Raw genomic sequence first — 14314 nt, 5'->3', positions numbered from 1 at the left:
TATGGGTCAAGCGTTTTCATTAGCACACCACTCGATACCTAGTTCTGATACCATTTGTAACAACTCAAGCCTTTGGAGCTAAACTATAATTTNTTTTTTTTTTTTTTTTTTTTTTTTTTTTTTTTTTTTGTAAAATTAAGCACATGATTATGAAATAAAAACTTGGTTGAATTATAATATAATTGGATAATTGTGTAATGAAATTAAAAAGAAAAAAACATATAAAATGGATATGAAATTACGAATTGAGACATGAGAATAGAATAGTCAAAGTCAAACAAATTGTTGAAAGCATTCAACTCCTAATCATTTAATCCATTAAACCACTCACCCATTTTTCTTTCTAAAACAATTATATATATATATATATATATATATAAAATAATTCCCATTATAATTTTTCTATCGAATTTAATCATTTATATATCATACCTAATTTCATACATTCCCTTTTTCTCATTAAAATCCTTTTCAATCTTCACTTATTCTTCAACTTAGCTAACCAAATTCTTATGAATCAAATCAATATGTTATATCGATCACACTATACTTTCGTGTTAAGTTAGTCGACAAAACTGAAGTAATCGATCATTCAATTTGATATCAGTATATTGCCTCGAACCAATTCTTGATTTTGTTGGATACCCATGTTAGACAACATGTTGAATTAGTGGGCTAATGTCGAATCGAAATTAACTACTCTTTTAAAACCGTCTAATTTTGATTAGAGGTGGTCATATCACCTGAAAACTCGACTTATCTAAACTACTAATACTAAATCATATCGGTTGGATTAGATTGGTTGACTTTTTGAAAATTGATTTAATTTATCGGTTGACATTTTTTTGTCAAGTCAACCTGATCACCATGGAAGTAGGGTTATAACTCAAGCTAACTCTACTTTACTTGTAAAAAGATTTAAGAATAATATTTAATGTTTAAAACCAATGTTAATGATGCTGTGTGACGTGTAAATGTTTTATATTTGAACTTTATAAGATTTTAGTTAATAATATAAAATGTACTGTGAATAAGTATGATTTTTATGAAAAAGAACAACTCGATAACCCAACTCAACCCAACCCAAAAATAGAGGAGCTAGTTGGGTTGAGTTAGGTTAGGAACTCTATTCGGGTTGCTCAAATTACCAACCTAACTAACCTGAAATTTCAAAATGGTTCAAAAGATTTTTTTCAACTCATCCTGTGTACTCTCCTAATTTTGATCAACAACCATTTATATTATAACAATCTGGTTTGTACATTGTACCTCTCCCTAGTAGACGTGTTTTAAAATCATGAGGCTGACAACGATACGTAACGAGCAAAAGCAGACAACAAGAACGCAGGACCCCTAAAGAAGGTGGATTTTAAGATCCTATATTGGTTGGAGAGGGAAATTAAACATTCCTCATAAGGGTATGGAAACCTCTCCCTAGTAAACACGTTTTAAAACTGTGAGGCTGACGGTGATACATAACGAACTAAAACGGACAATATCTACTAATAGTGAGCTCGGACTGTTACATCTTCAAATCCATATAAGAAGAGATACCAAAGATCAACGAGAACGTGTGAGTAATGTCGTAAACAATATAAAAAAAAAAAAAAAAANAAAAAAAAAAAAAAAGAGTGAGTGGAGATTAGAATAAATATAAAAAAGGAGGGATTTTGGAGGCTCCACTATAATGGAGTAATTAGGAGTAATTAAGGATGTGATTAAGGGAGGTTAATTAGAGTTGTTGGGTGTCGTGGGGGTTTGTTAATTTTGTCTGCCACAAATTAAATTAAAATAAAAACAAAATAAAAACAAGAGAGAGTTGGAAATTATTCGTGTGGGAATCAAAGAGAGCATTGCGGAGACAACGCCCACACAACTACTCCTCCAATACCCAATTTTTTATTTATTTATTTTAATTATTTATTATTAGCCTTTCATTATCATATAATATAATACAATATTTTTTTTTTTTTTTTTTTAATACCAAAAATAATAATTATAATAATAATTCTCTAATCTTTCATTATTATTTCATTTGTATGCTCCCCATTTTCTACCTCTTTTCATCATGAATTTATTTATTTTTTTATTTATTTTAATATTCACCATCATATTTCATTTAACGTTCCTCTCATTTTAAATATATATTTTAATATTATAATATAGTATATATATATATATATATATATTGTAATATTAAAATATTATTGAATTTATTACGATATTTTACATTTTTAATAGAATTTACTTGAAAAATGAAAATTCTTTAAAATAAAAAATATTATTATTAAGTTATATATATATATATAGTCAAAAACTCTATGATTTTATTTATTAATTTTAATTTTATAATTAAAAATTGAAGAATTAGTAGGTTCCATTTAATTATTATTGGTGATTAAATAAAATATTAAAAATAAATAAAGAAATAGTTGTATACGTGGGAATAGAAATTTCCCATAATATTATATAGTCAAAATGGAAAATGATTGTGATTATATATATATATATATATATTATATATATATATATATATATATATATATATTAATTTAATTTGTATTTGAAAATATAATTTTCCAAGGTAATGGCAACAATAACAATGATTGAAATAAACTGTGTGTTTTATGAATGAGAAGCCAATTAAAATAAAAGCTACAAACTTTTGTTTGCCATGTGGAAGCAAAATGTTTCGATCCATTAAAACGTTTTTTTTTTTAGTTAAATTACGAATTTAGTCTCATCAACTTTTAAAAAATATATGATAATTAAGTTCATGAACGACGCGTTTTAAAATCGTAAGGGTGATGATGATAACGGGCTAGAGCGAACAATATCTACTAATAGTGAGTTTGGGTTGTTAAATAGTTTTAGAGCTAGATACTGAGTGGTGGGTCTACGAGAGCGTTGGTTTCTCAAGTTATAAGGTAGCGTTTTTCATATTTGGAAGTTATAAGGTGGCGTTTTTCGTATTTGGCCATGGCAAACACAAGGACCCCAAAAATATAACATGTGTTGAACCCACTTTTCCATAAGAGGTATGGACTATAATAAAAAAAAAAAGTATATGGGTTTGTTTGATGGAAAACATCATAATTTAGGGTTTGTTTCATCTCCTCCACTTTGGATGGTCAAATATTCCATTCCATCCCATCTCTCTCCCATACCTACTATTATTTTATTTTTCTCGAGAAAATTGATATGTGAGATCCCACATCGGTTGAACAGGTGAACGAATCATTCCTTACAGTGGTGGTCGACGATACGTAACGGGTCAAAGTNGGTGAACGAATCATTCCTTACAGTGGTGGTCGACGATACGTAATGGGTCAAAGTGGACAATATTTGCTAGTGGTGGGCTTGGGCTATTACAAATGATATCAAAACCAGACACTAGACAGTGTGCTAGTGAGGATGTTGGGCCCCAAGTGGGTTGGATTTTGAGATCCCACGTCGACTGGAGAGGGAACGAAGCATTCCTTATAGTGGTGTGGAAACCTCTCTCTAATAGATGCGTTTTTAAAATCATGAAGCTAACGACGACGATACGTAATGGACCGAAGAATTTTGAGTAAAACCCTAATTTTATTGGAAGTTTGGGATTTTCAAAGGTTAATTATCATGGTTGTGATGATGTAAAGGGTGATTATAAATTGAAAGTTGGAAACTTTAATTGCCAAATGGCGTCATAATCAATTACACCCTTAATTATTGTTTATTAATACTGTTATTTTTCATATTAATACTGAAGATTTCACTATAATTACTATTTTCTTAATTATTTATTATTATTATTAGTACTATAATTTCTTCATTAGTGCGCAACAGTAGGTGTGTTATGGCTATCATCGGACTAAACCTAATTGTTTGGGTTGTAAATTTTTTTAACGGTCGAGACGGTGCTATAGGACATAACGTCATTCGTAAGTTGGGTTGGACCGGGTTAAAACATGTTTCAGACCAAACCCAGTTGTTGGATTGTAAATTTTTTCAACCAAAACAACTCTTATTAAATAATTTACCCAGCTCAATCCAACCATAAATTTTGTTTAGTTTAGGTGGTTCGATTATCCTTAAAACATGTATTTATTTATTTCCAGACGTTTAATTAAGATTTGCAACTGAATTTCAATATATATTTAGAAAACTTATCTTTCGAACAGGGAGAGGCTTCCACACTCTTATAAGTAATGTTTCGTTCTCCTCTCCAACCACTGTGAGATCTCACAACAGATCATCAATTCTCCTTTGACAAGCATGCATGAGAGACAACTCGTGTGGATCAATTAATCCACACTTCGACTAATCATACGAGACAATTCGTCTGATCATATAATATTTTGGTGTAAAAAAACTCGATGTTATCATAGATTGTTTAGGGTTTAGAGTTTAGGGTTAGGGTTTTTATTCCTATGATTTTTTTATTTTTTATTTTTTAAGAATTTCACATTTTTTAAAAAAATATTTAAATTTTGCAAAATGAAAGTCAAATATATATATATATATATATATATATATATATATATAACACCTTGCATGAGGGAGAGAGAAATTAAGAAATTAATTAATTTTTTTTAAAAAATAAAATTAAAAGACCAATGTCTTCTTGTGAAATGGAACTCCACCAATGAAGATTCCAATATGCAAAATAATAATAATAATAATTATTATTATTATAATTATAATAATAATAATTATTATTATTATTTTCTCTTATAAATACCTCTATTTCAACTCCTTGTCTCGTCACCATCTCTCTCTCTCTCCCAAATCATAAGCAATTCTCTCAAGATGGCTTCCATGGCCGCCGGAAGCTGCATCAACTTCAAACCCTATAATCCATGTCTTCCCCTCCACCCTCCAAAACGCACCGTTTCCAACTTCACCATCAGAAGCATAGCCAGTCCCATCCGCCCCTCGCCACCCGTCGTCGTTCCATTGCCTGATATCGACACCTCCACCCCCCCGACTCACGTTGCATGGACCAGCATTCGACAAGACCGATGGGAAGGACAACTCTCCGTCCAAGGCCAATTGCCTCGTTGGCTGGTTCGTTTCTTAACCATTGAATTAAAATGGATTCGGTTTCGTGTCATGCTTAAAATCAACCTCAAACATGTTTTAAATCAATTTGTATGATACGAAAATTTTCGATCTTAAAGCTTGCATGCATATGATCAGAAAAAATTCCGTTCATATGGTGATTAATCGTTACGGGAAAATAGCTTTTTTTTTTAATAATTTAAACAAATAAAAATTATTATTTTTAAAATATACGGAGGGATATTCTTTGGTTTAATTGATTTATGTTTGTTGACCGGGACACAAATACTATAAAAAAAATATTCATAACCTAAACAATTCTTTCCGTTGTCTTTTTCAAACAAGACATAACATCGGATGAATCGTTAGATGTTGGTTAGTGTTTCATTCAAACTTTAATTGCATTAATTAATGTTAATTGTTGTACCTACATGCTTAATGAATTTCATGACATTTTTTATACTATAGATTTTAACGTTTTATTAGATGATTGTCGTATTGATTAAATTGAATCATTTTTTCATGTAGAATGGAACGTATTTGAGAAATGGACCTGGAATATGGAATATTGGAAATTATAACTTTCGCCACCTTTTTGATGGTTATGCTACCATTGTTAAGCTTCACTTTGAAGATGGTCGGTTAATTGCTGGCCACCGTCAAATTGAATCGAATGCTTATATGGCTGCCATGAAGAATCAAAAGGTTTGTTATCGTGAATTCTCTGAAGTCCCCAAGACAGATAACTTTCTTGCATATGTTGGAGAGCTTGCAAACCTTTTCTCTGGTGTATCGTTGACCGATAATGCAAACACTGGAGTCGTGAAGCTTGGCGACGGTCGAGTTGTTTGTCTTACAGAGACGCAAAAAGGGTCTATAATAATCAACCCGAGTACGTTAGAGACCATTGGGAAGTTTGAGTATAGTGACTCGCTCGGCGGTTTGATTCACTCGGCTCATCCAATTGTTACGGACTCGGAGTTTTTGACGTTGTTACCAGATCTTTTAAACCCAGGTTACTTGGTGGTTCGGATGGAACCGGGCTCAAACGAGCGAAAGGTGATCGGTCGGGTCAACTGCAAGGGCGGACCGGCCCCAGGTTGGGTCCACTCGTTTCCAGTGACGGAGAATTATGTGGTGGTGCCGGAGATGCCATTGAGATATTGTGCCCAAAACTTGCTGAGAGCAGAGCCGACGCCGTTGTATAAGTTTGAGTGGCGGCCGGAGTCTAAGGCCTTTATGCATGTCATGTGCAAAGCTAGTGGAAGTATTGTACGTCTTCCCTTTCTATCTTGTTTTGCATTATTGCTGATACCTGTACACAAATTGCAAACAAGCTTATATGATATCAAATATGACATTATTACTTATAATGCATACTTTTCAATGAAATGCAGGTTGCAAGCGTAGAAGTACCATTATTCATTACATTTCATTTCATAAATGCATATGAAGAGAGAGATGAAAAGGGAAGGATTACCGCTGTGATCGCCGACTGTTGCGAACATAATGCCAATCCTTTAATCTTAGATCGACTTAGGCTTCATAATTTGCGACGCTTCACGCCCAAACATGCTCTTCCGGATGCTAGGTTTGTTTGATCTTTTTATCATTATTATCCAAACTGTTTGGAGTTTTTACTTTCATTCTTTATTGTGTTTATTTGTAACGGCTCAAACTCACTGCTAACCGATATTGTCATCTTTGGGCTTTCCTTTTAGGCTTCCCTTCAAGGTTTTTAAAACGTGTCTATTAGGGGAGGTTTCCACATCCTTATAAATAATGCTTCGTTCCCCTCCAACCGATGTGGGATCTCACAATCCACTCTCTTTCAGGGCCCAGCATCATCGCTGGCACTCGTTCCCTTCTCCAATCGATATGGGACCCCCAATCCACTCACCCCCTTCGGGGCTCAGTCTCCTCGCTGACACATCGCCCGATATCTGGCTTTGGTACAGTTTGTAATGGCCCAAGTTCACCACTGGCAAATATTGTGCTCTTCGGGTTTTTCCCTTCAGGCTTCCCCTTAAGATTTTTAAAATGCGTATGCTAGGGAGAAGTTTCTACACCCTTATAAAAAATGTTTTGTTCTCTCGGATCTTATGTATGCATGCATGCAGAGGGGGCAGCGTGAGCTGATGAGCTGACCAAAGCAAAAAGATATATATATAACGAGGGGATACAATGAATTGCAAAGCCGGAATTGTTGAATTTAAGAAAGAACAAAATAAACATACTCACAGCCGGAATGGTTGAATTCTTTTGAGAAAACTACTGGCTTTGGCTTTGGCTTTGGCTTTGGCCTTTTCTTTTGCTTTGACTTGTTTGGATTTATACTCCTCAAAGCATGCCATCAGATAACACTTAAATTCACAGAGATTAGAAGAAATGGGATGAATAATTGGAAATGGAATTGTGTAGGGTTGGAAGGTTCAGAATACCATTGGATGGGAGTGGACATGGGAAGCTGGAGGCAGCATTGGACCCAGATGAACATGGCAGAGGAATGGACATGTGCAGCTTCAACCCTGCTTACTTAGGCAAGAAATATAGATATGCTTATGCTTGTGGAGCCAAAAGACCCTGCAATTTCCCCAACACACTCACTAAGGTAACACTTCCACAACCATTTTCCCTAACCTCTGCTTCCTCTTGTCTCTGGATCTTCCACCTCAATTCACTTTTGTGCTTGTTATGAATTTGTTTGTTTCAGATTGATTTGGTGAAGAAGAAGGCCAAGAATTGGTATGAAAGCGGTGCTATTCCTTCCGAGCCCTTCTTCGTGGCTCGACCTGGTGCAACCGAAGAGGACGACGGTAAGTCATTATATCATCTTCTAAGTGAACAAATTGAATAAACATACAACCTGAAAGTTCTCGAACTCGGAATCTTTTTCACCTTCTAACTAATGTAAGACGATTTCGGAGGTAAACTATGAAATCATATCATTAGTGAAAAAGGGATGGAATGGAATGTGTCTAAAATGTATTTATGTGAATGCAGGAGTGGTGATCTCTATGGTCAGTGGGAAAAATGGAGAAGGGTATGCTTTGCTACTAGATGGATCCACATTTGAAGAGATAGCCAGAGCAAAATTTCCCTATGGTCTTCCTTATGGGCTACATGGTTGCTGGATTCCCAAGAATTAGTATCATTTCAATACCAAACTATAGCTTGTTCAATTAATCAATATCAGAAAACACACATATATACATCATAGGCACGAGTAGAAAATATGTACATGTGGTGACTAACGATGCGCCGTAGCTCTACTGAGTATTAGCATATAGCTGGAGTAGATTATAGGTACCTTGTACAGAATTTAGGTCCCTTTTTCCTCATGTATTCATCAGTTTCTCTTCCACTTTGGACCTGTGAAATTAATATATACAGCTTTTCTTTGTACACTGGCCATGAATCCTTATATTGGATTCAACAGAGAGTAAATTGACAGCATAAGTTTAACAATGACAAAATGTTATGTATCATCATACACAATTTTCTTTCTGAATTCACCTTTTTAAGAAAAATGGCGTTTGAATTTGAATGTGATTTTCTATAATTTCAATTTTGAGTCGACCTACTACTTCAGAACATTTAATTTAACTAGTAGGCGCTTAAAAGCATTTTTCAAGAGGAGGAACTTTTAAAGAAGAATTATAAGTACTTTTCTAATACATGTAAAGTAATAAAAAATAAAAAATAAAAAGGAAACAGAAGAATAAAGCAAAATTCTCAGATATTATTCCTAGAAACAGTTTCCAAAAGCAAAGTCCAGTGGTCAAGAGATTTCACACGTGTGCCTCGTATTAGTCCAATCAAGTATGAATCTCATGTAATGATTGGATATTGGAAAAGAATAATGGCTGAGTTGAATGAATTCAAGGTCAACAATCTTAAATGTTTATACCTTGGGAGGACAGGCGGGGAACGCATCTGTTTTTTAGATTATAAATATATTGAAACTTCACATCACTTCACCTCCATAGATTGGCCAAACAGTAAAAGAGACAGCAATAATCTCAAGCATTAGAAATAGTAAGTATAAGTCATGGGAATCATATCAAATATCATATAACTTTTCTGACTTCAAGAGTGCGTGATTTTATTTTCCATATAATCAATGATGATGCACGACTACAATTATTCACCTCGTGGAGTAAGATCATTTTCCAATAGAACCAAGAAACAATCCTTGAATTTACTTTATATCAGAAGAATCATCCCCTCACCCACCTAAAATTTATGAAAAAGATAAAATTTGAATAATTGACATCGGAATCACTCTTGTACGAGTATTATTCTACAATGATTTCTAAGGTCTTGAAACTAGAGGGGAAGTAAAAGGAAATCCCTGCCTCATAATGCAGTAAAAGAAAGTTCATAGCCCTTACAAACTTAAGATAACTCTCATCTGAGAAAGATCTATCAGCTTTCAAGGTGACTAGACCGAATTAAGATCGCAACCACAGATCCAATATATGGGAGAGTAAAGTACCTCTCTCCATGTTGACAGGATATTACAGAAGAAAAAATATTCACTTCTGGTCTGTATAAACAGCATCGACATCATCGAGTTCAAGCAACTTGTCCATCAGTTCTTTATTCAAGTCCATAGCTTCATCATCCACCTGAAACTCAATAATGTCACAACTTGGCAGAGCATTGAGACCCTACTGAAAAAAACACTATTTATTTGAAAGAAGGAGATTTTGTGTATAATTTAGTAATCCCCCACCCACGGACGCCAAAAAACCAAAAGAAAAAAGAGAAAAAAAAAAAGTCTGGATTGGGTTTTGACTTCTTGAACTTATATTTCAGAACTTGACTAGTGTATTTTTGAGGTTTCAAAAAATCGTCCGATTAGATTCCCATTGAACAGCTGAGGTCTTTTTCATACTGACGTATCTAGATCAATGTCTTCCGATAATAGATGCGAAGTTTCCTTATAGACTCCAAGTTGATGTATATAAATTTCCTTTTAGCAATTATAGTCTATCTTCTCTTCTCTTATATCAAATTGGAGATCTTTCTTGTAATACACCGATGGGTGGTTGGGAGTCTATTAGCTCCTTTTATTTAATTCATCAATGAAATTTGTTTCTCTTTTAGCCATTCTATGTGTTGACCTATCAAATGGGTGAAGTCCATTTTCATGGTGCCTTTCAAAGTTTTTGTGCAAGGAAGTATGTCATTCCTTTTTGTAGGCTATATTTTTCTCTTATCTTGAATAAAGATGGGCGGCACTAGATTATCTTTATCATCTGTAGGCAAGATTGAGGTCTATGAAACAGCACTCAATGGGCTTAGCCGGTCTATAGTAATTATTGAGCTATTCTTTCTTTCTTAAGTAGAATTGACTAGCTAACACTCTTTTGGTATTCTATCCAAAGTAGATAACTCTTAATAAAGGGCCTCGAAGAAAAATCAAGATCGACTCATTAACTCAGAAATAATCTTTGTGAACAAGTAGTCTCCAATGCAATGTTTCTCATTAATACTTTCAACAATGACAAGTCTAAATCAAGTTTATAAATCCGCTTCCTTTAGCAAACCATTGTCGGAACATTGACCACCCTATCTTCCCCTTTTATTTGATTTTAAGGGATTTGACCTTACTTAGTTTTGTCCCATTCTCTTATCCTTTACTTATTACACCAATTTATAATATAAGAAGTTCCAACAGCATTAAAAGTCAATCCTATTATCCAGCTCGTAGAAGGGCATTGAGAAATCAAAGAATCTAGTTTCTAAACGCGTATCTGGTAAAGTTGGTAGAGGAGACAATACTCTGCTTTGGACAGATTGTTTGATGGGTCAGTCAATTCTAAATCAGGACTTCCCCTCTTTATTTGCTCTCACACTCAACAAGGAAGCTTCCATTTCTGATTTATGGTCCACCCAAACTGCCTCTTGGAAACTCCATCAGAGAAGAGGTCTTAAGAAGATGAAATGAAGGAATGGGCTTGCCTATCCGACCTACTATCTTCAATCATCCTCACTAACCAAGAGGACACTTCGGTTTAGAACATTGATAAAGATGGAATATTCACCTCAAAGTCATTGACAAGGGCGTCATTGACAAGGGCTCTTGCTACAGCTAGAACTAGTGACAAAGAACAATTATATCAATCTATTTGGAAGGGAAAATATCCAAAAAATATCAAATTCATTATATGGGAGCTTAGTCTCATGNTCATTATATGGGAGCTTAGTCACTTATGTATCCTGTGACAAGCTCCACGAAGATCCCCCTGGATTACCATCTCCCCTAACTGTTGCATCATTTGTAAAAAGGCCTAAGAGACTACCATTCACCAGTCCAGCACTTATACCCATGCTACAGCTTTTTGGAATTTTAACACTTATGCTTTTGGATGGTTTATAGTTCTGCCGGGGTACATCTCTTCCTTCCTATCTCTCACTTTCACCGGCTATATTTTCAAGAACAAGAAAAAGATCTTATGGCTCCGTGTTATCTGTGCTCATTTTCGGACTATGTGGTTAGAGAGAAACTCTCATATCTTCTCAGACAAACAATAGGGTATCAAATCTTTTATTGACTCTACTACTTTTTTAGTTCTCTATTGGTGGAAATTGTTTCCACCTTTTCATAGTTGTAGTCTTGCATCTCTTATATCCCATTGGAAAAAAAAAATTGTAATCTTCCTATAGATAGGATCCTACATCTTTTGTAATTTCATTTATCAATGAAATAATTTGTTTCTTATAAAAAGAAGTAATAATAAAGAGTCAATCCTATTATCACTGATACCACAATGACTGCTAAGGTTTTGACTTTTGTCCTCTTGTTTATTCCATAATAGAGACCCCGACTTCCCCGAAGTGTCATGCATATGTACAGAAATTCTAAATTTTGAGCTTAGAAAACTTTATCAACAGTAACAAATAATTGACTGAAAAACTAATGCAAGACTTCGTTTTCTTCTTCTCTAATAATTCATTTCAAGTTGTTGTCTCGTGTTCAAAAAATTCATGTCGAGTTGAAATTTGTGATTTTAAAGTATTAATAGCCTTCCAACAAAGTGTAAATTAAGGATAAGAAGAAACTTGAAGTAACTTAAAGTGATGAGACATGAAGAAACCACATATACGTTAAAATACATACCTCAATCGAGCTTATAGGAAGTAGCTCAGAACCACTGTCAGGTTCGAACTTTATGTTTTCTTCCCGTAACTTGGATAGTATTCCCGAGTAGTTCTCGGTGGAAGTCACAATCTTGTAATATCTGCAGGAAAAACAAACGGAGATAAAATTTCTTTCAAAATAATCCTAATATTGGATATATCAAAAAAGTTTTGCTCTTCAATAATACTAAATTTCAAGTTTCATTATTGATAAAAGCATAACAACAACCGTTATGTATTGAAGAAGCAAGCAAAACTACTGATAACATGTAGAGACGCTACCTTTCCGACCTCTCTTCTTCTGTATCATCTTCATATTCCGGAGGTTCAATAACATCTTCTGCGCCAGCATCTAGAGATATGGTGAGAAGCTGGTCTTTGTCAACATCAGAGGCCTTAACATTCACAACTCGAGCACGTCTGAACTTGAACATAACAGATCCTGGATCTGCCATCTTTCCACCATAGTCCTTCACTACTTCTCTAACCGCTGCAACTGAGCGGTTTATCTTATCTGTTGAGACCTCAACAACCATACTAGCACCACCATAACCATATACCTGTAGAGATGCGGCATTTTACAGCTAATAATCACTTCTTTTCAACACAAAGTATGAAGATAATATCACTGGCTAATTAAAAACCTCGTAAATTTTCTCAATGTAAGCCTCTTGTCCTTTCTCGGAAGCCCTTTTAATGTTGCGATCAAGAATTTCTTTTGGAACATCAAGCTCCTTGGCTTTCTCAAGAAGGGCTGCCAAAAGGGTATTGGATATGGGGCTCGTTCCTCCCTTTTTAACACTATATAGTGAAGAAGATGCAAACAGATCAATGTATCATGTCATGAGTGAGGCAATGAAAAAGAGACAAGTTCAAGCTCCTAGAGGCTCATGTTACCATATTGGCTAACATTTTACATGGCACAGATTCAAACACGGTTCAACAGTACAACCTCAAATCTCTTAACTATTTTGAATGCCATCACCAAACATTTGTCAAGAACAATAAAGAGAATTATTCTACAGCATAAGCTATTAGCACAATGAAAATCATTACCGAAAGGCGAAAAAATAGCTACTTACGCAGAAACAACCTCCTTCCCAATCCTAGAGTAAAGCTTTGCCTTCTTTGCATCTTGAGCTCCCTACATGTAGTTAAGCACTCCAATAAACTTATCTATAAAGTCAATAGCACCAACAAAACATACATAAGATTTGAAAGCAATATCACATAAGAGATTGAAAGGAATGTACCTTCCTACCAGCAATTTTGCTGGAACGCCTGCCCATACAGACCGGAGACATCCATATCCTTCGCATTTGATTGCCACGACATTTCATCTTACTTTCTGAACTCGATGCTTCGGCAGCCAATGATGATAACGAACACAAGCCATTTCCTAAATTTTCAAAAATAAAAATAAAATCAGGAATCAGCTCAAATGGCCATGGACTCTGATTCAATACGTGCAGAGCGAGAGAGAGAGTGATACTATGAAGATGGAAGAGACGGGGGCAGTTGTGAGTGACCGGATTTGGGGATAATTTTTGAAGGATTACTCCAAATGCTCGGANGATTCAATACGTGCAGAGCGAGAGAGAGAGTGATACTATGAAGATGGAAGAGACGGGGGCAGTTGTGAGTGACCGGATTTGGGGATAATTTTTGAAGGATTACTCCAAATGCTCGGAGCGAAGCCATAGTGCACCAGCTTCGGCTTTAACACAGAGCGAAGCTTTCTCGCACCCGATTGGACATGGCGGCCTCTGCAATTTTGCACCGAGCTTGATTCCATTTCGCCATCTTAAACGATGTGTAGTTTGAATTTGAAATCCAAACGACATGTCGACGTATCATTTTTTGCGTTTTCTGGGCCTTGTCTTTTTGGACCAGTACCGGCATTTAGTGGACCAGTCAGCCCAATGCTACCAATTATTATTTTTTAAATAATAATAATAAATAAATAAATAAAATTGTAAAATCTTGCCCAAATTCGTGTTATTTAAGTTAGTATTGTGAAAATGGATAAAAATATTTTTAAAATATTTTTTTAAATTTAAATTTATAACATTTTAATCGAAAATATATTTTTTAATTTTTTTTTTTTTTTTTTTTTTTTTTT

At 34.6% G+C, this 14314-nt stretch overlaps 2 protein-coding genes across 2 annotated transcripts; one reads left to right on the top strand and one right to left on the bottom strand.

The window, feature by feature from the left end:
* Window positions 1–4791: 4791 nt before the first annotated feature.
* LOC111805686 (carotenoid cleavage dioxygenase 8 homolog B, chloroplastic-like) lies at window positions 4792–8669 on the top strand. The gene is made up of 6 exons (XM_023690853.1): window positions 4792–5049; window positions 5572–6315; window positions 6441–6634; window positions 7465–7654; window positions 7757–7859; window positions 8047–8669. The coding sequence occupies exons 1-6, from the start codon at window positions 4792–4794 to the stop codon at window positions 8190–8192; spliced, it is 1635 nt and encodes a 544-aa protein (XP_023546621.1). The 3' UTR covers window positions 8193–8669.
* Window positions 8670–9285: 616 nt separating this feature from the next.
* On the bottom strand, window positions 9286–13979 carry LOC111805004 (probable transcriptional regulatory protein At2g25830). The gene is made up of 7 exons (XM_023689859.1): window positions 13803–13979; window positions 13446–13591; window positions 13275–13336; window positions 12837–12993; window positions 12475–12752; window positions 12173–12293; window positions 9286–9674 (listed from the first exon to the last, which is right to left on the bottom strand). The coding sequence occupies exons 1-7, from the start codon at window positions 13891–13893 to the stop codon at window positions 9582–9584; spliced, it is 948 nt and encodes a 315-aa protein (XP_023545627.1). The 5' UTR covers window positions 13894–13979; the 3' UTR covers window positions 9286–9581.
* Between the last annotated feature and the right edge of the window lie 335 nt (window positions 13980–14314).

Source organism: Cucurbita pepo, chromosome LG11 (genome assembly GCF_002806865.2).
Source record: "Cucurbita pepo subsp. pepo cultivar mu-cu-16 chromosome LG11, ASM280686v2, whole genome shotgun sequence".
NCBI classification, from domain to species: domain Eukaryota; kingdom Viridiplantae; phylum Streptophyta; class Magnoliopsida; order Cucurbitales; family Cucurbitaceae; genus Cucurbita; species Cucurbita pepo.
This window is presented reverse-complemented; position numbering and strand designations above follow the sequence as displayed.